Source organism: Salmo trutta, chromosome 3 (genome assembly GCF_901001165.1).
Source record: "Salmo trutta chromosome 3, fSalTru1.1, whole genome shotgun sequence".
Taxonomy (NCBI): domain Eukaryota; kingdom Metazoa; phylum Chordata; class Actinopteri; order Salmoniformes; family Salmonidae; genus Salmo; species Salmo trutta.
In genome coordinates this window covers 32528534-32551621 of record NC_042959.1, presented here as the reverse complement: position 1 = coordinate 32551621, position 23088 = coordinate 32528534, and the positions used below count along the sequence as shown (strand labels likewise).

Genomic DNA, 23088 nt, shown 5'->3' with positions numbered 1-23088 from the left:
ACAAGAGACAGACCTACCTGGTTTGTTGTGAGCAGCCTGCTTGTTATCAGTTGGGCTGCTCTTCTCCTTGCGAGTGTTCTCCCCCTCATCCCTGTGTAGGGATGGTTCCACCAGCGTCAGACTGTGCTCCAGTACAGGTACACATGGTTCCTTCCGTGGCAACACACAGGGGACAACACACAAGTGAGTGCACTAAATAGGCCATTCAGGTAATCGATCATAAAGCTTGGATGGTGATGGAGAGCATACAGAGAAACAACTGGACTGTATAAACATTGAATTGCCTTTTGTATTTCAAAATCAGTATAGTTGAATCATAATGCAATAACACAGACAGGTATGTTTTGATGGGCGGTTGATATTTCATTTTTTTATTTTATTATGCTTCATTATAAATGCAGACGAGTCAAGTGTGTGAATGTAGTGGTTTTTCTTTCTTTGTTCAACCAACAAAAGAGAATAATGCCATTGTAAACAACACAACCAAAGCAACTCATCTAAATGGAATTCTAAATAGGAGAATAACAGAATAACAACATACCTTTTTGGGACTTGGTTCTTTCTTAACTGGGGTGGCTTCCTGGTCTTGCTTTTTCTTCACTGGCGCTGCAGCCTTCTTTGAATGGTCCGGTGAAGCCTTCTCCTTTGCCGGCTTCCTTGGACTAGGGGACTTCTTCTGTTTGCTGATGGCAGCTTTCGCTTTGGTGGGAGACTCCTCTTTAATTCCATTTGTCTTCTCTACCTCGGCTACCCCTGCACACTGGCCAGTGAGGATGGATAGGGCAATTCCCTCCAATTTAGCACGGGGAGCGAGACCAGCAGGGGCCATACTCTCCTCCTTCACCGTTTCTCCCTCCAACTCCTGGGCCAATTTGCTGTCCATCCTGTTTCTGTTAGCTGAACCACTGCTTCTAAAGGCATGGGTGTGGCTGGTGCTGTTTGCAGAGACCTGTATCTCTTTGCCACCTGCCTGCTCCCCCAGTTTAATATGTTTCTCAGTACTCCTTTCTTTGGACTCAGAGACACTCATTTTCTCAAGTTTGTTCGTGACTTGTGTGGAATCCCCTTGAAAGGAAAGTGTCTCGTTGTTCTCCACAGATCTGATAGGTGGGCATCCAAAAGCAGCAGTCTGATGTAACAATATGTCCTTGCCCGCAGTGTGAGAGCTCACCACTTCAGGCTTTCTGGACGTCACAGGTGCTAGATGGCAGTATCCCTCGCTAGTCAATGCACTGGTCTCTAGAGCTTTCTGCTTCACTATGGACTCAAGGTTGGACAGGGGGGACTTGGTTCTGTCCCACTTTTCGGCTTCCATTCTGGACGGGCTTTGATGGGCACCCTGAAATTTGGGACCATCTGAACCTGTGCCCCCCTTGACCTTGGGAGTCCCTTGAATAACCTTGGGAGTCCCTTGAATGACCTTTCTCTGAACAGAAGCACTTTGGTGAGGAAGAAGTGCTGGTCGCTGCCATAACGGCTTGAGGACAGTGAGGGAGTATGGGATTGCTGCTTTGACACTTCCAGATTTCTGATGAGAGTGTGAGTTGGCAGAGCCGGGCAGAGCCGTGGCGAAAGCCCCCTTAGAGGGACAGTTTTGTGTTACAGCTGGGCTGGTACTGTTAGGGTGCTTGATACCATATACGTGCTGGTTGCCCTTAGTCATGAACGATGCCTTCTTTCCCCTTGAGGCCAAGTGTTCCCCTTGGTCAATGATAGAGATAGTCTCCTGTCTAGCGAAAGTCTGGAACTCGTCCTCAAAGGACCCCTTCCCATCTTTGCTACGCAGGGTGGAAGCAAGTATGGGGCTGGCGACACCTACATAGGTTCCTGGGAGGTTATTAATGGGGCCTTGAGAGGAACCTTTGACCCAGGATGAGTTGGGTTCCAAACCCTGATGAGTTAGGGGCCTACTAGCTTGCTTTAGAGCCCCATTTCGGTGGGTGTTGGGTAGGATGGGGTATGGCGCGGCAGAGCCATACGTGGTAGTATGGGGCCTCTTTGGATGGAGGGCAACTTTCTGACGTGCCTTGTTATGGAGATGCTCTGTGGTGGCAACCGTGTTTGGAGGGTCCTTGACCGTTTTTGGACGCTTCGACTTGGCGGACAGGTCGAGGGGTACATCCCTTGCTTCAGTCGGGCATGCAACTGCATGGTCATCAGCAGCAGATGGAACCTTCAGTTTTAGAAAGCCTACGGTTGTCTTGTCTGCACTGCGGTGCGCAAGGTCTTTCTCCACATAGTTCAGCAGCCTGCCCTGAGTGGTGATGCTGGCCAGTGCAGGGCCACAGCAGATGGCAGCGGAGGGAGACAACGTGAAGCGGGTTGGTACGGCAGAGCCTAATGCTGGGTGCTGTATTGGGAGCGCGATAGTGGGGGAGGCCACCACTGAGGCGATAGTGGATTTATGCTCCCTCCCAGCTTTGGAGCTCTTGCTACTGGACGACGAGTTACATTTGAGTTTGGGTGTTGAGTTGGGTGTTTTCTTTTGAGGTGCTGGACATTGACCCACTGAGAAGTGATATGGATAAGTCTGCAGCAGTGGCGCAACACCAGCAGCTGCGCTTAGTGGTTGACTCCCCTTCTGAAACTGGCTGGCTGTGGCTTCTCTCAATGCTGCGATCTGACCCAATGCGGGTGGAAGAGTGATTTTGCAGAGTGGAGATGAGAAGTTAGTGGAGGGAAGAAAAGTAACAGGCTGGCCTGGTTTAAACAGTGTTGAGCGTTGAAACCCAGCGGGAAGACTAATCACTGACTGGGTCTGAGCATGTGGCTTCTTATTGGACGTCACACCACTGTGGCTTGGGTTAACTGGGTCCTCAGGGCTGTTCTTTGTACCACACGGCCACTGATGTGTGGGAAAAACCCTAGGACCATCAGCCTTGGGTTTGGGGACCTCTGACCTCTTGTTTGCTCTCTTGTCAGAGCTAATGAGGGGAGGGCCTGACGGAGCATTGCTGTGTTCTTGAGGGGGAGGGACCACTGGGCAATGGGTGAAGTTGCTAGGGTCTGAACAGACGTTGACTGGCATTTTACAGTCTGTTGCTGTGCTGGTCTTGTTTTGCTGACTGAGGGGCACATCTCCTCTGAGCTCAGGGGGCAGCGTCTGAGGGGGATTTCCCACCATGCTAGCAGATGCTTTAATCGGAGCACTGATCTCTCTGCTCACTGTGCCTCCATCCCCTACATTCATTGGAGTGGGATCCACCTAGATAACAAGAAAGTTACATTAAGCCCATGTTCACTACTCATGTAAATATCTCCCAGGTAAAGCACCATTGCATCATCTGTGAAGCTGACAGTTCACTCAGTCAGTGTTCAGGCACAAAAATTACCTGCATATGTGTTGCATTAACACAACATTCCTTAGGTGTAGTTGACCTCAGGTCTGCAGCAATGGGGTCTTCCTCTGTATAAGACGCTATGCTGTTGAACAAACAGATAAAAGACTTAGTATGATCTGTGACGATCTGATTTTTCTTTAACATAAAACAAAGTTGTGACTGCATTGGCGTTTTTTTGATCTGCATTGACATTTGATCTGCATTGATCTTGTAAAACGTTCTGAAAAAGACAGTTGTTCAATAAAAGACAATTGCACATATATTGCATTTTTTTGTACTACTTTTACCAGCCGGCTACCACCCGGTACTCCACCCTGCACCTTAGGGACTGCTGTCCTATGTACATAGTCATTGAACATTGGTCACTTTAATAATGTTTACATACTGTTTTACCCACTTTATATGTATATACTGTAGTCAAGGCTCATTCTAAAGAACTAATGCTGTACACACCTTTCCTATTCACAAACTGTCTATACACACACCATTACACTACATGTTAATGTTTTTAAATGTATGTATGTAAACTGTAAAGTATTTTGTCTGTAATGTCTTTTTCTTTATATGTCGGACCCCAATAAGACTAGCTGTCGCCATAGGCGACAGAGCTGGTGTAACTGAGTCAGGTTTGTAAGCCTCCTTGCTCATACAAGCTTTTTCAGTTCTGCCCACAAATTTTCTATTGGATTGAGGTCAGGGCTTTGTGATGGCCACTCCAATACCTTGACTTTGTTGTCCTTAAGCCATTTTGCCACAACTTTGGAAGTATACTTGGAGTCATTGTCCATTTGGAAGACCCATTTGCGACCAAGCTTTAACTTTCTGACTGATGTCTTGAGATGCTGCTTCAATATATCCACAATTTTCCCTCCTCATGATGCCATCTACAGATGAAGTCGGAAGTTTACATACACCTTAGCCAAATATATTTAAACTCAGTTTCACAATTCCTGACATTTAATCCTACTAAAAATGCCCTGTCTTGGGTCAGTTAGGATCACCACTTTGTTTTAAGAATTTGAAATGTCAGAATAATAGTATAGAGAATGATTTATTTCAGCTTTTATTTCTTTCATCACATTCCCAGTGGGTCATAAGTTTACATACACTCAATTAGTATTTGGTAGCATTGCCTTTAAATTGTTTCATTTGGGTCAAAAGTTTCGGGTAGCCTTCCACAAGCTTCCCACAATAAATTGGGTGAATTTTGGCCTATTCCTCCTGACAGAGCTGGTGTAACGTAGTCGGGTTTGTAGGCCTCCTTGCTAGCACACGCCTTTTCAGTTCTGCCCAAAGATTTTCTATGGGATTGAGGTCAGGGCTTTGTAATGGCCACTCCAATACCTTGACTTTGTTGTCCTTAAGCCATTTTGCCAAAACTTTGGAAGTATACTTGGAGTCATTGTCCATTTGGAAGACCCATTTGCGACCAAGTTTTAACTTTCTGACTGATGTCTTGAGATGTTGCTTCAATATATCCACATAATTTTCCTGCCTCATGATGCCATCTATTTTGTGAAGTGCACCAGTCCCTCCTGCAGCAAAGCACCCCCACAACATGATGCTGCCACCCCCGTGCTTCACGGTTGGAATGGTGTTCTTCGGTTGCAAGTCTCCTCCTTTGTCCACCAAACATAACGATGGTCATTATGGCCAAACAGATCTATTTTTGTTTCATCAGACCAGAGGACATTTCTCCAAAAAGGACGATCTTTGTCCCCATGTGCAGTTGCAAACCGTAGTCTGGCTTTTTTATGGCGGTTTGTTAACAATAAATTTGTGGAGTGGTTGAAAAACTAGTTTTAATGACTCAAACCTAAGTGTATGTAAACTTCCGACTTCAACTGTACACACATACATACAGTGAGGGAAAAAAAGTATTTGATCCCCTGCTGATTTTGTACGTTTGCCCACTGACAAAGAAATTATCAGTCTATAATATTAATGGTAGGTTTATTTGAACAGTGAGAGATAGAATACCAACAAAAAAATCCAGAAAAACGCATGTCAAAAATCTTATAAATTGATTTGCATTTTAATGAGGGAAATAAGTATTTGACCCCTCTGCAAAACATGACTTAGTACTTGGTGGCAAAACCCTTGTTGGCAATCACAGAGGTCAGACGTTTCTTGTAGTTGGCCACCAGGTTTGCACACATCTCAGGAGGGATTTTGTCCCACTCCTCTTTGCAGATCTTCTCCAAGTCATTAAGGTTTTGAGGCTGACCTTTGGCAACTCGAACCTTCAGCTCCCTCCATAGATTTTCTAAGGGATTAAGGTCTGGAGACTGGCTAGGCCACTTCAGGACCTTAATGTGCTTCTTGTTGAGCCACTCCTTTGTTGCCTTGACCGTGTGTTTTGGGTCATTGTCATGCTGGAATACCCATCCACGACCCATTTTCAATGCCCAGGCTGAGGGAAGGAGGTTCTCACCTAAAATTTGATGGTACATGGCCCCGTCCATCGTCCCTTTGATGCGGTGAAGTTGTCCTGTCCCCTTAGCAGAAAAACACACCCAAAGCATAATGTTTCCACCTCCATGTTTGACAGTGGGGATGGTGTTCTTGGGGTCATAGGCAGCATTCCTCCTCCTCCAAACACAGCGAGTTGAGTTGATGCCAAAGAGCTCCATTTTGGTCTCATCTGACCACAACACTTTCCCCAGTTGTCCTCTGAATCATTCAGATGTTCATTGGCAAACTTCAGACGGGCATGTATATGTAATTTCTTGAGCAGGGGGACCTTGCGGGCGATGCAGGATATCAGTCCTTCACGGCGTAGTGTGTTACCAATTGTTTTCTTGGTGACTATGGTCCCAGCTGCATTGAGATCATTGACAAGATCCTCCTGTGTAGTTCTGGGCTGATTCCTCACCGTTCTCATGATCATTGCAACTCCACGAGGTGAGATCTTGCATGGAGCCCCAGGCCGAGGGAGATTGACAGTTCTTTTGTGTTTCTTCCATTTGCGAATAATCGCACCAACTGTTGTCACCTTCTCACCAAGCTGCTTGGCGATGGTCTTGTAGCCCATTCCAGCCTTGTGTAGGTCTACAATCTTGTCCCCAACATCCTTGGAGATCTCTTTGGTCTTGGCCATGGTGGAGAGTTTAGAATCTGATTGATTGATTGCTTCTGTGGACAGGTGTCTTTTATACAGGTAACAAATAGAGATTAGGAGCACTCCCTTTAAGAGTGTGCTCCTAATCTCTGCTCGTTACCTGTATAAAAGACACCTGGGAGCCAGAAATCTTTCTGATTGAGAGGGGGTCAAATGCTTATTTCCCCTCATTAAAATGCAAATCAATTTATAACATTTATGACATGCGGTTTTCTGGATTTTTTTGTTGTTATTCTGTCTCTCACTGTTCAAATAAACCTACCATTAAAATTATAGACTTATCATTTCTTTGTCAGTGGGCAAACGTACAAAATCAGCAGGGGACCAAATACTTTTTCCCACACTGTACATACATACATGCATACATACATACATACATACATACATACATACATACATACATACATACATAACCAGTCAAAAGTTTGGACACACCTACTCATTCAAGGGTTTTTCTTTCTTTTTACTATTTTCTACATTGTAGAATAATAGTGAAGACATCATCAAAACTATGAAGTAACACATATGGAATCATGTAGTAGCCAAAAATGTATTAAACAAATCAAAATATATTTTAGATTCTTCAAAGTAGCCACCCTTTGCCTTGATGACAGCTTTGCACTCTTGGCATTCTCTCAACCAGCTTCATGAGGTAGTCACCTGAATGCATTTCAATTAACAGGTTTGCCTTGTTAAAAGTTAATTTGTGGAATTTCTTTCCTTCTTAATGCGTTTGAGCCAATCAGTTGTGTTGTGACAATGTAGGGGTGGTATACAGAAGATAGCCCTATTTGGTAAAAGACCAAGTCCATATTATAGCAAGACCTGCTGAAATAAGCAAAGAGAATAGACAGGCCATCATTACTTTAAGACATGAAGGTCAGTCAATCCGGAAAATGTCAAGAACTTTGAAAGTTTTTTTCAAGTGCAGTCACAAAAACCATCAAGCGTTATGATGAATGCCTGGCTCTCATGAGGACCACCACAGGAAAGGAAGAGCCAGAGTTACCTCTGCTGCAGAGGATAAGTTCATTAGAGTTTCCAGCCTCAGAAATCGGCAATTAACTGCACCTCAGATTGCAGCTCAAATAAATGCTTCACTGAGTTCAAGTAACAGACATCTAAACATCAACTGTTCAGAGGGGACTTTGTGAATCAGGCCTTTATGGTTGAATTGCTGCAAAGAAACCACTACTAAAGGACACCAATAAGAAGAAGAGACTTGTTTGGGTCAAGAAACACAAATGATGGACATTAGACCGGTGGAAATCTGTCCTTTGGTCTGATGAGTCCAAATTAGAGAGTTTTGGTTCCATTCGCTGTATCTTTGTGAGACGCAGAGTAGATGAACGGATGATCTCCGCATGTGTGGTTTCCACCATGAAGCATGGAGGAGGAGGTGTGATGTTGTGATGTCAGTGATTTATTTAGAATTCAAGGCACACTTAACCAGCAAGGCTACCACAGCATTCTGCAGCGATATGCCATCCCATCTGGTTTGCGCTTAGTGGGACTATAATTTGCTTTTCAACAGGACATTGACCCAAAAAACACCTCCAGGCTGTGTAAGGCCTATTTGAGTGCTGCATCAGATGACCTGGCCTCCACAATCACCCGATCTCAACCCAAATGAGATGGTTTGGGATGAGTTGGACAGCTGAGGGAAGGAAAAGCAGTCAACAAGTGCTCAGCATATGTGCAAACTCCTTCAAGATTGTTGGAAAAACATTACAGTTGACTACCTCATGAAGCTGGTTGAAAGAATACCAAGAGTGTGCAAAGCTGTCATCAAGGCAAAGGGTGGCTACTTTGAAGAATCTCAAATATAACATATATTTAGATTTGTTTAACACTTTTTTTGCTTACTACATGATTCCATAATTGTTATTTCATAGTTTGATGTCTTCACTAATATTCTACAATGTAGAAAACAGTAAAAATAAAGAAAAACCCTGGAATGAGTAGGCGTGTCCAAACTTTTGACTGGTACTGTACATACACTACATGACCAAAAGTATGTGGACACCTGCTCGTCGAACATCTCATTCCAAAATCATGGGCATTAATATGGAGTTGGTCCCGCCCATGTTGGTCCCGCCCATGTTGTTGGGTGATTAGGCCTGGCTCGAAGTCGGTGTTCCAATTCATCCCAAAGGTGTTTGATGGGGTTGAGGTCAGGGCTCTGAATGCACAAAATTGTCTAGAATGTCATTGTATGCTGTAGTGTTAAGATTTCCCTTCACTGGAACAAAGGGGCCTGGCTTGAACCATGAAAAACAGCCCCAGATCATTATTCCTCCTCCACCAACCTTTACAGTTGGCACTATGCATTGGGGCAGGAAGCGTTCTCCTGGCATCCACCAAATCCAGATTCTTCCGTCGGACTGCCAGATGGTGAAGTGTGATTCATCACTCCAGAGAACGCGTTTTCACTGCATCAGAGTCCAATGGAGGCAAGCTTTACACCACTCCAGCCGACGCTTGGCATTGCGTATGGTGATCTTAGGCTTATGTGCGGCTGCTCGGCAATGGAAACCCATTTCATGAAGCTCCAGACGAACAGTTCTTGTGACTGACGTTACTTCCAGAGGCAGTTTGGAACTCTGTAGTGAGTGTTGCAACCGAGGACAGACGATTTTTACGTATTACGCTGTTCATCACTCGGCAGTCCCGTTCTGTGAGCTTGTGTGGCCCACCACTTCGTGGCTGAGCCATTGTTGCTCCTAGACGTTTCCACTTCACAATAACAGCACTTACAGTTGATCGGGGCAGATCTAGCAGGGCAGATATTTTACTAACTGACTTCTTGGAAAGGAGGCATCCTATGCCACGTTGAGTCACTGAGCTCTTCAGTAAGACCATTCTCCTGCCAGTGTTTGTCTATGGAGATTGCATGGCTGTGTGCTCGATTTTATACACCCGTCAACAGCGGGTGTGGCTGAAATAGCCGAATCCACTAATCTGAAGGGGTGTCCACCTACATTTGTATATATAGTGTATATATATTTGTATTCCGGCACCTGTGTGCATTGTTTTGTATTGTTAGGTATACTGCACTGTTGGAGCTAGAAACATAAGCATTTCGTTGCACCTGCGATATCTACTAAATATGTGTACGCAACCAATAACATTTGATTTGGATTCGATTTTTCATCATGGTGTCATTGGCTCAATACACCCGAAACTGGTCAAATGCCTCATTCTTAGGTCATGAGTCTTGCCATAGAAGAGGTTAGCAAAATATCAGTTACCTTGTCTTGTTAGGGAACCAATTAGCCAGCCCTTTGTTAACGCTACTATAAATTCCTAACAGTAACATTAACTCATGTTAAGTTGGCACATTTAGGATAAACATCACTGTTTAGTGATTTTTTTGGTGCTTTTTATTGAGAAATTGTTCAATAGTTTTCTGTGTGTAAGAGAAGCTTGATGACGCGAGATGCCACACTGTCCTCAGTCACAAAATCCAAGAAGATAAATTGATTGTTGAAGAAAAACAATTGACATTATATTACTTTATATTTTGTATAATTTTTTATTTTATGTTATATTCATATTATTAAGAAATATCCAATATTGGTACAAGGCATATTTGCTAATAACTTTCGCTTACTCCATATGTATACTTTGTAATTGAACTATGGGTAGGCCTATTTGCATGGACATAAAGATACTAACATAGGAGTTGATGCTTTGCCCTCTTCACCAAGGGAAATTGTCACATATTGCTTGATACTTGGAAACCGTCTTTTATGACCTCTCTCACAGTTCTCCTTTACTGTTTCACGGATGGACGTGGTCAGTGCTGACCAAGCCATGCACGCTGCAGCAGAGTGGACTGGCTGAGACCATGGAGAGAAGTAGAAACATGGTAGGCAAGTGGGGGAAGGGGTAATGGTTTCCTCACCACCCTTCACGATACATCATTCTGAAATCCCTCTCTACCAAACTCATTCATGCGGCTTTAACCCTCTGCTCATTTCCAGCTCATGTTAGAGATCAATCTGAGGGGCAAGGAGAACCTGAGGGATGATGCCATATAATGTAATACACATTCTTAATCTTAACTACAGATACTCTATTACTCAAGAATGAATTCTAAAGTTGCTATAGCTCAAAGCACCAGGAGTAAAGAAGCCTCAAATTACAAATCTAGCTTCTGTTTCCCTTTGCCTTGAGCCCTTGACCATGATTCCCAAATTCCAAAGTAAAGAGAACAATTAGCAGTGACATCTAAGCAGACAGGCTAAGACACTAAGTATCACATGCATGCACAATAATTTGAATCTTCCAGTAACGTTATTCCTAAAGAATGGCAACTTCATGAATATATCTGATCAAAAGCAACATTTTAAAAGCTTTCAGACATCCACACACCCTACGAGGAAAGGTGAGGCAGCCACCCCACCCGACAATAAACGTGATGACTACAAATGGGTCCAGTATAACTATCCACCAGCAAATATCAGGGGAATGTACCGGGTGTTGAAATCATTGTAGTTGGCGAAACATACCCGTACCGGAAAACGTGAGTGACATCCCAGGTAGGCGACATATCTCCGCTGAAATCGTTAAACATGGGCTGAATATAGTTGCGAGCATCTATAACTGAAAATGAGAGGCTTTTGCATTCATTATCGCATAACCTCATGTTGCTACTTGCTTATATTGCTAGTTTGTCTTTGTGCTGCAGATACGCCGTCTCCTCCACTGAGTAGCCAATTGGAATGCTAGGACGTATTTGAGAAACATATATTTGGGGTTTAATTTCTCATGCTGTCAGTCTGCACACCATGCTGGTAAAACAAAGTCACAGCTGTCCCAACTATAATGAGGTGGCTATCCCATAGAGTCTTTCGGCTACGTCTAAATAAGAATAAAATAATCTCCCTCTGACTCGAGATGACTTGATCTCCCTCTGACTCGAGACGACTTGTCCGCCTGGCCAACTGACTGCGCATCCGAGTGTCAAATCTATGCATTTGAAAATGCAGAAAATACAGTCGACGAGCGGGGTCGTTTTATTATACTATTTCAACTAATTTAGAAATTGGTTTAATCTCTATAAAACCAACATATTCATGCTAAAACTCCGGGCATCCCACTCGCCCAGAGAGCTGGCGAGCTGTAGTATGATAATCGGTAAGGACGACACTATTGCCTCTCAGGTGATCAGCATGTCCAAGACAGACTACATACACATGATCAAAATGGAACCAAATTCACCCTTGATTTTTTAAGCGAGAATGATGCGATAGCACCCAGCACAATAGCCTACAATGCAAGCATTTCCAATATCTAGAACGAAACGACTGACACGAGAATATCCTTTGCCCTATCAAATACTTACATCGTCCATCCGCACTTGCATGATACATGCATTATGTGCCTAACGACTGTCACATAATGAAGCCAACATCAATCAACAGCCAAATATCGCGGAATAAACATTTCAAACTCCAATGACTATATTATTTAATCATTCCATAGACCACGAGGTACTGTCCATGACGTATTTTACTGGTAAATAACATGACTGAAGAAACGATGTGATGATATAACGTTGGACTGTATTGCATAGACTAATATTGATTGTACGAGGAATATATTACACTCTAACTGTTTCCTAAGCTCATTGTCTTATGAAAAGTATTTCAGAACTAACGGAGGGTAGGGCAACAATTTACACATAACTTGTAGTTGGCTACTGTAACGTGCACCATACACAATAAGGAAAACAAAATGTAACTCATGTTCAAAATACCACGAACAATTTTCAGATCCCTGCGCAGCAAAGTCTCCGCAAAGCCAGTATTGGTCTGCATTACACAGTGCTAAGCATGTTTAGACAGGCTACTGTATTTATCTCCGGCCGTGCGACACAAAATGTTGATTTGACTCTTTCATCAGCCCTTACCGAACCGCTTCTGTGTTCAAAGACATGCAAGAGTCCGACCCGAACCGAGTCTTCTCGTCCCTGATACTGAATAATTCGAAAGGTAATTAGCAAGCAAGATAACGATGTCAAATGGCACAAACAATTACAAACCCGTTCGTCCAGGGTATAAATTAACAGTATATATCACGGCTCCAGCGAGAATCAAGTCTTCCGTTCTTGTCGGTTGCTGTTCACTAATCTCGACGGTTTTCGGTTCTGAAAGTCGGGGGGGGGGTTCGTCAAGACAGTCCGTACAGTATCTCGGTCTACGGTCTGGTGGGAGAGAGGGGCGAGAAGGTGGACTGATAGTCTGGGACTTGTAGTGTTTGGCTATCCACGCCCAAACTATACATATCATGCAGTGGCGAGGAGTAAGGACTGCAGGTACCAGCATGCAACGCAGTACACCAGCCGCTCAAGGGGAAAGGGGGATCGCAACGGTGCGCTAAACTGAAAAAGCTTACCGAATTAACAAAGTGAAAATTCACATTTTCATCATAAAGACACCGAGTTATATTGAATGAATGCACGAATAACAATAATATATAATCCAATAAATGGAAGTACCCCTACGGATGATGGTTGCATTATGGACTAAAGCAGGCCAACAAAAAAGAGTGAGAGGTATTAGTTCTAGAGCAACGAATTAACACGAGGGACCAAGATCTTGGCTGGTCTGTGAAGGGAAAATACTCACATTTCACTGTGTAGTTATGTTATGGAGTCTAGAGCTGGGCGATATAGACAACAATCCATATCGCAATAAAATGCCTAAATAGATGCAATAACGATAAATAGAAAGATAAGTGTATAACATTAGTGTGCACCTCTGTTAAAAAAAAAAGATCCTTTAAACTACAATTACTATTTTGATGGTTTTAGCCATCGATTAATTGTTCCATTAACAATCACCCATATTAGCAAACCTATTTAATTTCTAACTTCACATTTTTCTAGTATAGGCTACATGTCATAATGAATGATATCAGCAAAATGCCTGCGATAAGTGTTCGGTATTGGTCGGTGTCTATCATTTTCGGTTTATCTTCCCAGCTTTAATTGTGTACCCATCATTATCATATGAAATTACAGTAGGCTTTATGGATTTGATGTATGGCCAATAGGCATAGCCTTGCTGGTTGTGACAGAAATGTATTGACAGACTTTCCTAAACAGCATGAAACATTAGATTTTCACAAAAATAATTAAGATTGATATGACCACATTATATTCTCACCCCTTGAGGTCCAGTTATACATACCCTGCTTACACTACTTGACAGAACACATTGCCCCAATGCCTCTCTTTCCCCCTGTCTCCTGAGTGGCGCAGCGGTCTAAGGCACTGCATCTCAGTGTAAGAGGGGGCACTATAGTCCCTGGTTTGAATCCAGGCTGTATCACATCTGGCTGTGATTGGGAGTCCAATCATAGGGCGGCGCGCAATTGGCCCAGTGTCGTCCAGGTTTGGCCGGGGTAGGCTGTCATTGTAAATAAGAATTTGTTCTTAACTGACTTGCCTAGTTAAATAAAGTTTACACACTCTTGACAACCAAGGCCTCCAATCAACGTGTACCTCAAACATCTTAACACTGACCTCCATCACTGCTCTGAATTCATCCCCTTTTGCCCTCTTCCAGGCATCTTCAATTTCAATCCCCTCCCCAATCACAATCCTAATTTACTGATATCCAGAAATGCACCATTTCCCTTGTCTGACTACTCAAACTGAATTATTCTGCTGCTCTATGTTCGCTACATACTCAAGTCTGAGACTGCCATCGTTAAAGTTGTTTGTGGTGACAATAAAATAACAATATCGAGGCTATATACAAGGTGTACCGGGACCAAGTCAGCGTACTGGGGTACGAGGTGATTGGGGTGATTGATTGAAGTAATACAGTATGTACATGTAGGTTTGGTTTGGTGATTGATTGATTGATTGATGTACTATGTACATGTAGGTAGAGGTAAAAAGCAGAAAGTCTGAGTAGCCATTTGTTTAATTGTTCAGCAGTCTTATGGCTTTGCGGTAGAAGCTGTTAAGGAGCTTTTTGGTCCCAGACTTGGGACTCCGGTACCGCTTGCCGTGCGGTATCAGAGAGAACAGACTGACTTGGGTGGCTGGAGTCTTTGACAATTTTAGGGCCTTCCCTGGACACCGCCTGGTATAGAGGTCCTGGATGACTGGGAAAACGGACCCAGTGATGTAATAGGCTGTACGCAGGACCCTCTGTAGCGCCTTGCGGTCGGATGCCGAGTATTTGCCATAGCAAGCGGTGATGCAGCCAGTCAAGATGCTTTCAATTGTGCATCTGTATAACTTTTTGAGGATGAGGGGCCATGCCAAATCTTTTCAGCCTCCTGAGGGGGAAGAGGCGTTGTCGTGCCCTCTGTGTTTGGACGTGTTGGTGTGTTTGGACCCTGATAGGTCCTTAGTGATGTGGACACCGAGGAACTTGAAGCTCTCGACTGTCTCCACTACAGCCTCGTCGATGTGAATGGGAGCGTGCTAGGCCCTCCGTGTGTTTTTGCCTACTCTCACCACCTGGGGGCGACCCGTCAGAAAGTCCATTATCCAACTGCAGAGCGAGGTGTTTAATCCCAGGGTCCTTATCTTAGTAATGAGCTTGGAGGGCACTATGGTGTTGAACGCTGAGCTGTAGCGAATGAACAGCATTCTTACATAGATTTTACTTTTGTCCAGGTGGGAAAAGGCAGTGTGGAGTGCAATAGAGATTGAGTCATCTGTGGATCTGTTGGGGCGTTATGCGAATTGGAGTGGGTCCAGGGTGTCTGGGATGAAGGTGTTGATGTGAGCCATGACCAGCCTTTCAAAGCATTTTATGGCTACAGATTCAATTGCTACGGGGCGATAGTCATTTAGACAGGTTACCTTGGCACTCTTGGGCACATCGACTATGGTGGTCTGCTTGAAACATATGGGTATTAGGGTCAAGGAGAGGTTGAAAATGTCAGTAAAGACACTTGCCAGCTGGTCAGCGCAAGTCCTGTTAACCCGTCTGGCCCTTCGGCCTTGTGAATGTTAACCTGTTTAAAGGTCTTACTCACATCGGCTACGAAGAGTGTGATCACATAGTAGTCCTGAACAGCTGGTGCTCTCATGCATGGCTCAGTGTTGCATGCCTCGAAGCGAGCATAGAAGGCATGTAGGTCATCTGGTAGGCTTGCGTCACTGGGCAGCTCGCAGGTGGGTTTGCCTTTGTAATCCGTGATAGTTTGCAAGTCTTGCCATATCCGACGAGCATCAGAGCTGGTGTAGTAGGATTCGATCTTAGCCCTGTATTGACACTTTGCCTGTTTGATGGTTCATTGGAGGACGTAGCAGAATTTCTTGTAAGTTTTCGGATTTCTGTCCTGCTCCTTGAAAGCGGCATCTCTAGCCTTTAGCTCAGTTTGGATGTTGCCTGTAATCCATGGCTTTTGGTTTGGGTACGGTCACTGTGGGGACTATGTTGTCGATGCACTTATTAATGAAGCCGTTGACTGATGTGGTAAACTCCTCAATGCCATCGGATGAATCCCGGAACATATTCCAATCTGTGCTACCAAAACAGTCCTGTAGCTTAGAGTCCACTTCAGAGGATCACTTCCGTATTGAGCGCGTCACTGGTACTTCCTGTTTGAGTATTTGTTTGTAGGCAGTAATTAAGAGGATGTAGTTATGGTCAGATTTGCCAAATGGAGGGCAAGGGAGAGCTTTGCATGCGTCTCTGTGTGTAGAGTAGAGGTGATCTAGAGTTTTTTCGCCTCTAGTTGCACAGGAGACATGCTGGTAGAAATGAGGTAAAACGGATTTCAGTTTTCCTGCATTAAAATCCCCGGGCCATTAGGGAGCTTCTAATCTGGCTGAACATTTTCTTGTTTGCTTATGGCCTCATACAGCTCGTTGGGGCCAGCATTGGTCTGTGGTGGTAAATAAACCACTACGAAAAATATAAATGAAAACTCTCTTGGTAAATAATGTGGTCTACTGTTTATAATGAGGTATTCTAATTCAGGCAAGCAGAACCTCAAGACTTTATATTAGAGATTGCGCACCAACTGTTGTTGACAACACCCCCCCTCCCCTCACCTCACCAGACGCAGCTGTTCTGACCTGCCGATGTACAGAAAAAACAGCTAGATTTATGTTTTCCATGTCCTTGGTTCAGTGAAACATCGGATATTATCGTTATTCAGATCACTTTGATACGATAGTCTTGAACGGAGCTCATCCTGTTTATTTTCCAGTGATTGCACGTTCACCAATAGAACGGAGGGTTAGGGCGACTTATCCACTCACCGTCGCATTCTTGTTAGGTACCTCGCACGCTGGCCCCTATAGCGGCCCCTCCTCCTCCTCCTCAGAGTGACAGGGATTTGGGCCTGGTCAGGGATGAGCATCATGTCCTTTACCTCCGATTCGATGAAATAGCATTCCTCATCCAAACTAGTTTAGTAATCACTGTTTTGATGTCCAGAAGCTATTTTCGATCATATGAAACGTTAAGATCAGTACAAAAAATACACAAAATAGCACGATTGGTCAGGAGCCCGTAAAATGGTGGCCATCCCCTCTGGCGCCATTCTGTAGTTCAAAGCCAATGACACATTTTCAAAACGCCGCTTTATCCACGTGTGTTCTGGCTCTGGCCCAACCCATCGGTTTCTGGGACCAATCAGAACAGTTAGAATGTGTTTCTAGAAATTATTGGGGAGGTACTGAGATCCAGACTCATTGTGGAGAAGAAACTAATGTTTGCGGGCGTGGAGTAGTGTTTGGCCAAAGCCAGGAGTTTGGATAGCCAGGTAACCATTTCCCCACCTCACACTAAAGAAAGACTGATACGGATTTCTTTGTGCCGATGCCAATAACGATTTTTGGGGGTCAAGGAGGTCGATGACCGTTATTTTAGGCCAATATTCAATATCATTAAATGTGAAAATTTTAAATTTAAATCAAACAATACATTTTACTTTGGTAAAAACAATCTAACTACATTACAACATAATGGTAATACTTTTATTTGAATGGTAAATCTATTGATAAACTGGGTAAATTAAGATGGCCTAGGCCTATTCACAATACAGGTGAATGCATATTCATTAGAAGTGTGTGCATGCATTGAGTTATTGAGCTTGTTTTGGCTGATCAGTGGAGTCTATTGTGCTAGATGATTAACAATCTGTTGGAGCTAGGAACACAAGCATTTTGCTACACCCGCAATAACATCTGTTAACATCTGTTATGTGTATGTGACCAATAAAATTTGATTTGATCTGTTTGCCTTCCATTTGGGACTGATGTTTTCTTACTGATCAACAATATTTGCATAGAAAGGAAAGGGGGATACCTAGTCAGATGTACAACTGAATGCATTCACCTGAAATGTGTCTTCCACATTTAACCCAACCCCTCTGAATCAGAGATGTGCGGGGACTGCCTTAATCGACACGCCCGTGGAACAGTTGGTTAACTTCCTTGCTCAGGGGCAGAACGACAGATTTTTACCTTGTCAGCTTGGGGATTCAATCCAGCAACCTTTTGGTTATTGGCCCAACACTCCTAGCCGCCAGGCTACCTGCCGCCCCAATGTGTCACTCCAGCATGTCACGCCTGTATGGAAGGACATCATATACTGTAGGCACTGCTGACCCATACAAATGGGTCCAACTTAAGGTCATGATTCGTGATCACGGATGCATTTTCTGTCATCTGGAAAAATAATTTTTTTCAGCTGTCAGGACGCATCTCTAAACAACTCAGCTGCCAGGACAACATTTGAAACAACTCAATTGGCTAGTTCAGCTATCTGTTAAGAAACAGGTTGTAACTTGATCCTACTGCTACGATTGGATAGAGCTAGGCTGTAACTCCGTTCCCTTTCATATCTCTCTCCATCTCTCATATCAGTTGGTGCTGTTTACTGCTACTATGAGAACTAGCTCAATGGCGACGACATTTGCTACCAAGCCACACATTTACATAATATTTAACAATGAGAGCGAGGGCAGGCAAAAAGATGAAACAACGTTGCACGTTCTGTCTAAATGACTCAAATCTGCCCATAGTTTGAGAAGTGAGAATGCATACACGTGCACTGATCTACAGCTTTCTTGGACTATAAACATGCAGGAAGATTCTTAGGTAGCTAAACCTATTGCCAATCTTTATTTAGCCATATTAAAACAATTCCTTCTTTCTCTATTACGACAATCCTCTAATCCGACTATCAACTGTCAATTGACGGGTACGATTGCGGCTGGTCAGATCAGCACACCAGTAAATAGCTAACGTTGCACCCCAAGTCAGATGGCTCGTTGACAAAAACGTTGCATGTTCAAAATGTTAACCAGCTATTAGCTTCTATCTGATATTTTAGCACCATGCTTATCTAGCCAGCTAGCATAGTAGATAATATAGCTAGCTAGCTAACACCACAGATGAAAGGATTACTTATCATAATCTTTCTAACAGGTCACATAGCTATCTGCTTAGCTAGCTTGCTTATTGCATGCATATCCAGGCACGTTGACACAAGCCTTATTATTAGTGAATTAACTAAACTAATATTTTCAACAGGAGTTCGATTTTTGTCACCGTGTTAATTTATCAATTTCTTAATACTGCACCTCTCTGTTAGAGAATGAGCTAGCTTGCTGCTGATTTTCCCAGATAGATATTCCTCTGCATTGTGCAGTGCTCGTGGCTCAGGCGGTGAGTGGCGGCTGGCATAGCAGCAGGGCCGATAGACTAGAAAAGGCAGCAACATTTTAACTGGGCTCTCTCACATTCTCTTCACATTGACCTTCGCTGTCCTCCCAACACCTCCACCTCTCTTCCTGCTCAAACTCATTCATATAGTCACAGGACAGCCTATAGGCCCTAAACCTGTCCTTGACCCCTCTTGCATGGTAATTCATTTCTTCATCTTCTTATCACGGTGCAGACCATTTTATCTGTTAGAATATTCTGAGATTAAAATCAATTTCTGAGGATGAATGGTTCAAATGAATTTACACTGCTTCATGACTGAAACCTCAGGACAAATTCCAAATATAAATGGTGAACTCGACCTGCACATGTCCTTACCTTTCTTTACATCCCATCTTTCTTTACATCCCATCACAAGTCTTATTCTAAAATGTATTTAATAGTTTTTTTCCCCTCATCGATCTACACACAATAACCCACAATGACAAAGCAAAAACAGGTTTTTAGAAATGTTTGCAAATGTATAAAAAAAATTAAAAACTGAAATATCACATTTACATAAGTATTAAGACCCTTTACTCAGTACTTTGTTGAAGCACCTTTGGCAGTGACTACAACCTCGAGTCTTCTTGGGTATGACACTACAAGCTTGGCACACCTGCATTTGGGGAGTTTCTCCCATTCCTCTCTGCAGATCCTCTCAAGCTCTGTCAGGTTGGATGGGGAGCGTCGCAGCACAGCTATTTTCAGGTCTGATGTCCGATCGGGTTCAAGTCCGGGCTCTGGCTAGGCCATTCAAGGACGCTCAAGGACAGTCCTGGAGCCACTCCTGCGTTGTCTTGGCTGTGTGCTTAGGGTCGTTGTCCTTTTTGAAGGTGAACCTTTGCCCCAGTCTGACCTGACGCTTTGCAATCAGGCCGAAGACTTCAATCTTGGTTTCATCAGACCAGAGAATATTGTTTCTCATGGTCTGAGAGTCTTTAGGTGCCTTTTGGCAAACTCCCAAGAGGGCTGTCATGTGCCTTTTACTGATGAGTAGCTTCCGTCTGGTCACTCTACCATAAAGGCCTGATTGGTGGAGTGCTGCAGAGATGGTTGCCCTTTTGGAAGATTTTCCCCATCTCCACAGAGGAACTCTAGAGCTCTGTCAGAGTAACCATCGGGTTCTCTGTCACCTCCCTGACCAAGGCCCTTCTTCCCCGATTGCTCAGTTTGGCCGGGCGGCCAGCTCTAGGAAGAGTCTTGGTGGTTCCAAACTTCTTCCATTTAAGAATGATGGAGGCCACGGTGTTCTTGGTGACCTTCAATGCTGCAGAAATGTTTTGGTACCTTTCCCCAGATCTGTGCCTCGACACAATCCTGTTTTGTAGCTCTACGGACAATTCCTTCAACCTCATGGCATGATTTTTAATCTGACATGCACTGTCAACTGTGGGACCTTATATAGACAGGTGTGTGCCTTTCCAAATCATGTCCAATCAATTGAATTTACCACAGGTGGACTACAATAAAGTTGTAGAAACATCTCAAGGATGATCAATGGAAATAGGTTGCACCTGAGCTCTACTTCGAGTCTCATAGCAAAGGGTCTGAATACTTATGTAAATAAGGTATCTGTTTTTTTAAATTGTATTGTGTGTAGATTGTTGATGAAAAATGTTGTTTTAATCAATTTTAGGATAAGGCTGCAATGTAACAAAATATGGAATAAGTCAAGGGGTCTGAATACTTTCCAAAGGCACTGTAGGCCTATATTTAAGTTTTTGACATCACTCAAGAGTACTGATAAGATAAGGGCCATTTTAGAAATGCATTATATTTCATCATTTGAAACGCATGACAACCTGGCCCTTTCATAGAGGCACAATGGGCCTACACAGCAAAAAACGTATTGTTTCCACAATCCGATAGAACTGTTACGGATGTTGGGTCATTTTATTGGGTTATTTTCTGCTTGTTGGGTTGTTTTAGCAGTAACTCAACAGGTTAGGTACAAGTCAATTAATCTCACGACAGGCATTTGTAATCAAACCTCAACAGTCGGATGCTGGGGGACGGCAACTCTCTGCAAAACCCATTGCCACTTATTGTGCCACTGGAGAGAGACAAATGGGTAAGTTAACCTTTATTTATAGTTATTTAAATGAGCTAATTGTTTAGCTAGATAACATGACTACCTCAATCGTTATTTCAAATAATTCTGGTGACTTTACAGCAATTGCTAGCTAGATAGCTGCTAGCATAAGCTATCTATCTAACGTCTAGGTTGAAGATAACAAAGGTTAAGACAAGTTATGATTCCATGTGGAAGCTTTTCGAAAAATAAACAAATTCATGAGACGAGCGCCGTTGCTAACTACTAGTGCCGTTGCTAACTACTAGTGCTGTTGCTAACTACTAGTGCCGTTGCTAACGACCAGCGCCGTTGCTAACGACCAGTGCCGTTGCAAACTAGCATAGCTGGTCCCATTGTTGCAAAGAGTTATGCGATATTAAAATTGTCTTGTCTTAACCTTTGTCATCTTCAACTTAGGCTAATGTTAAAAGAAAGTACTACATCATCTCTGTACCCCATACATATAATTATCTGTAAGGTCCCTCAGTCGAGCAGTGAATTTCAAACACAGATTAAACCCCAACGACTAGGGAGGTTTTCCAATGCCTCGCAAAGAAGGGCACCCATTGGTAGATGGGTAAAAATGTAAAAAAGCAGAAATTGAATATCCCTTTGAGCATGGTGAAGTTATTAATTACACGCAGTCACTACAAAGATACAGGTGTCCTTCCTAACTCAGTTAATTGACAGAGTGAAAAGAAGGAAGCCTGGACATGATACAAATATTCCAAAACATGCCTCCTGTTTCCAACAAGGCACTAAAGTAATATTGAAAAAAAATTGTCCTGAATACAAGGCCGTCATTGTAAATAAGAATTTGTTCTTAACCTGTCTGGGCTAGGGGGCAGTATTTTCACGGCCGGATGAAAAACGTACCCAATTAAAACAGGTTACTATTCTGGCCCAGAAACTAGAATATGCATATTATTAGTAGATTTGGATAGAAAACACTCTGAAGTTTCTAAAACTGTTTGAATGGTGTCTGTGAGTATAACAGAACTCATATGGCAGGCAAAAACCTGAGAAAAAGTCAACCAGGAAGTGGAGGATCTGAGAATTGTAGTTCTTCTTTCTAGTCCCTTTCGAAACTACAGTATCTGTGGGGTTACGTTGCACTTCCTAAGGCTTCCATTGGCTGTCAAAAGCCTTCAGAAAGTGGTTTGAGCATTCTCCTGTCACTGGGCAGAGTATAGGAGCTCAGTTACTGAGTGGTCTGCCTGGTAACAAAGGGATTGGATATGCGCAGTCACACGAGCGCCGTTCCTTCTTTTTCTTCTTGAATGAATATGCTATTGTCCGGTTGGAATATTATCGCAATTTTACGTTAAAAATACCATAAAGATTGATTTTAAACAGCGTTTGACATGCTTCTAAGTACGGTAATGGAACATTTTGACTTTTTGTCTCTGGTTCCGCGCTCGCGCGTTATGCCTTTGGATAAGTGATCTGTACGCACGAACAAAACGAAGGTATTTGTACATAAATATGGATTATTTCAAACAAAAACAACATTTCTTGTGGAAGTAGCAGTCCTAGGAGTGCATTCTGATGAAGATCAGCAAAGGTATGAGCATATTTCTAATACTAATTCTGAGTTTAGGTTGCCCCGAACTTGGCGGGTGTCTGAATAGCTCACCGTGATGGCTGAGCTATGTACTCAGAATATTGAAAAATGTGCTTTCTCCGTAAAGCTATTTTAAAATCTGACAAAGCGGTTGCATCCAGGAGTAGTCTATCTATAATTTTTTAAATAATTGTTCTATATTTTGTCAACGTTTATGATGAGTATTTTTGTAAATTGATGTGCACATTCACCGGAAGTTTTGGTGGGAATACATTATCTGAACATCACGTG

At 43.2% G+C, this 23088-nt stretch overlaps 1 protein-coding gene across 4 annotated transcripts in view; it reads right to left on the bottom strand.

Annotated features, from left to right (window-relative positions):
• The window catches only part of bcorl1 (BCL6 corepressor-like 1), a 44386-nt gene that overhangs the window by 5505 nt on the left and 15793 nt on the right, over positions 1-23088 (bottom strand). For 2 of the 4 annotated variants that reach the window (XM_029731147.1, XM_029731157.1), the window contains exons 2-4: positions 3333-3423; positions 542-3205; positions 18-150 (exon numbers count right to left, since the gene is read on the bottom strand). In XM_029731147.1, coding sequence (XP_029587007.1) covers positions 18-150; positions 542-3205; positions 3333-3423 — 2888 coding nt within the window. The other 2 variants (XM_029731164.1, XM_029731152.1) reach the window with 2 other exon arrangements.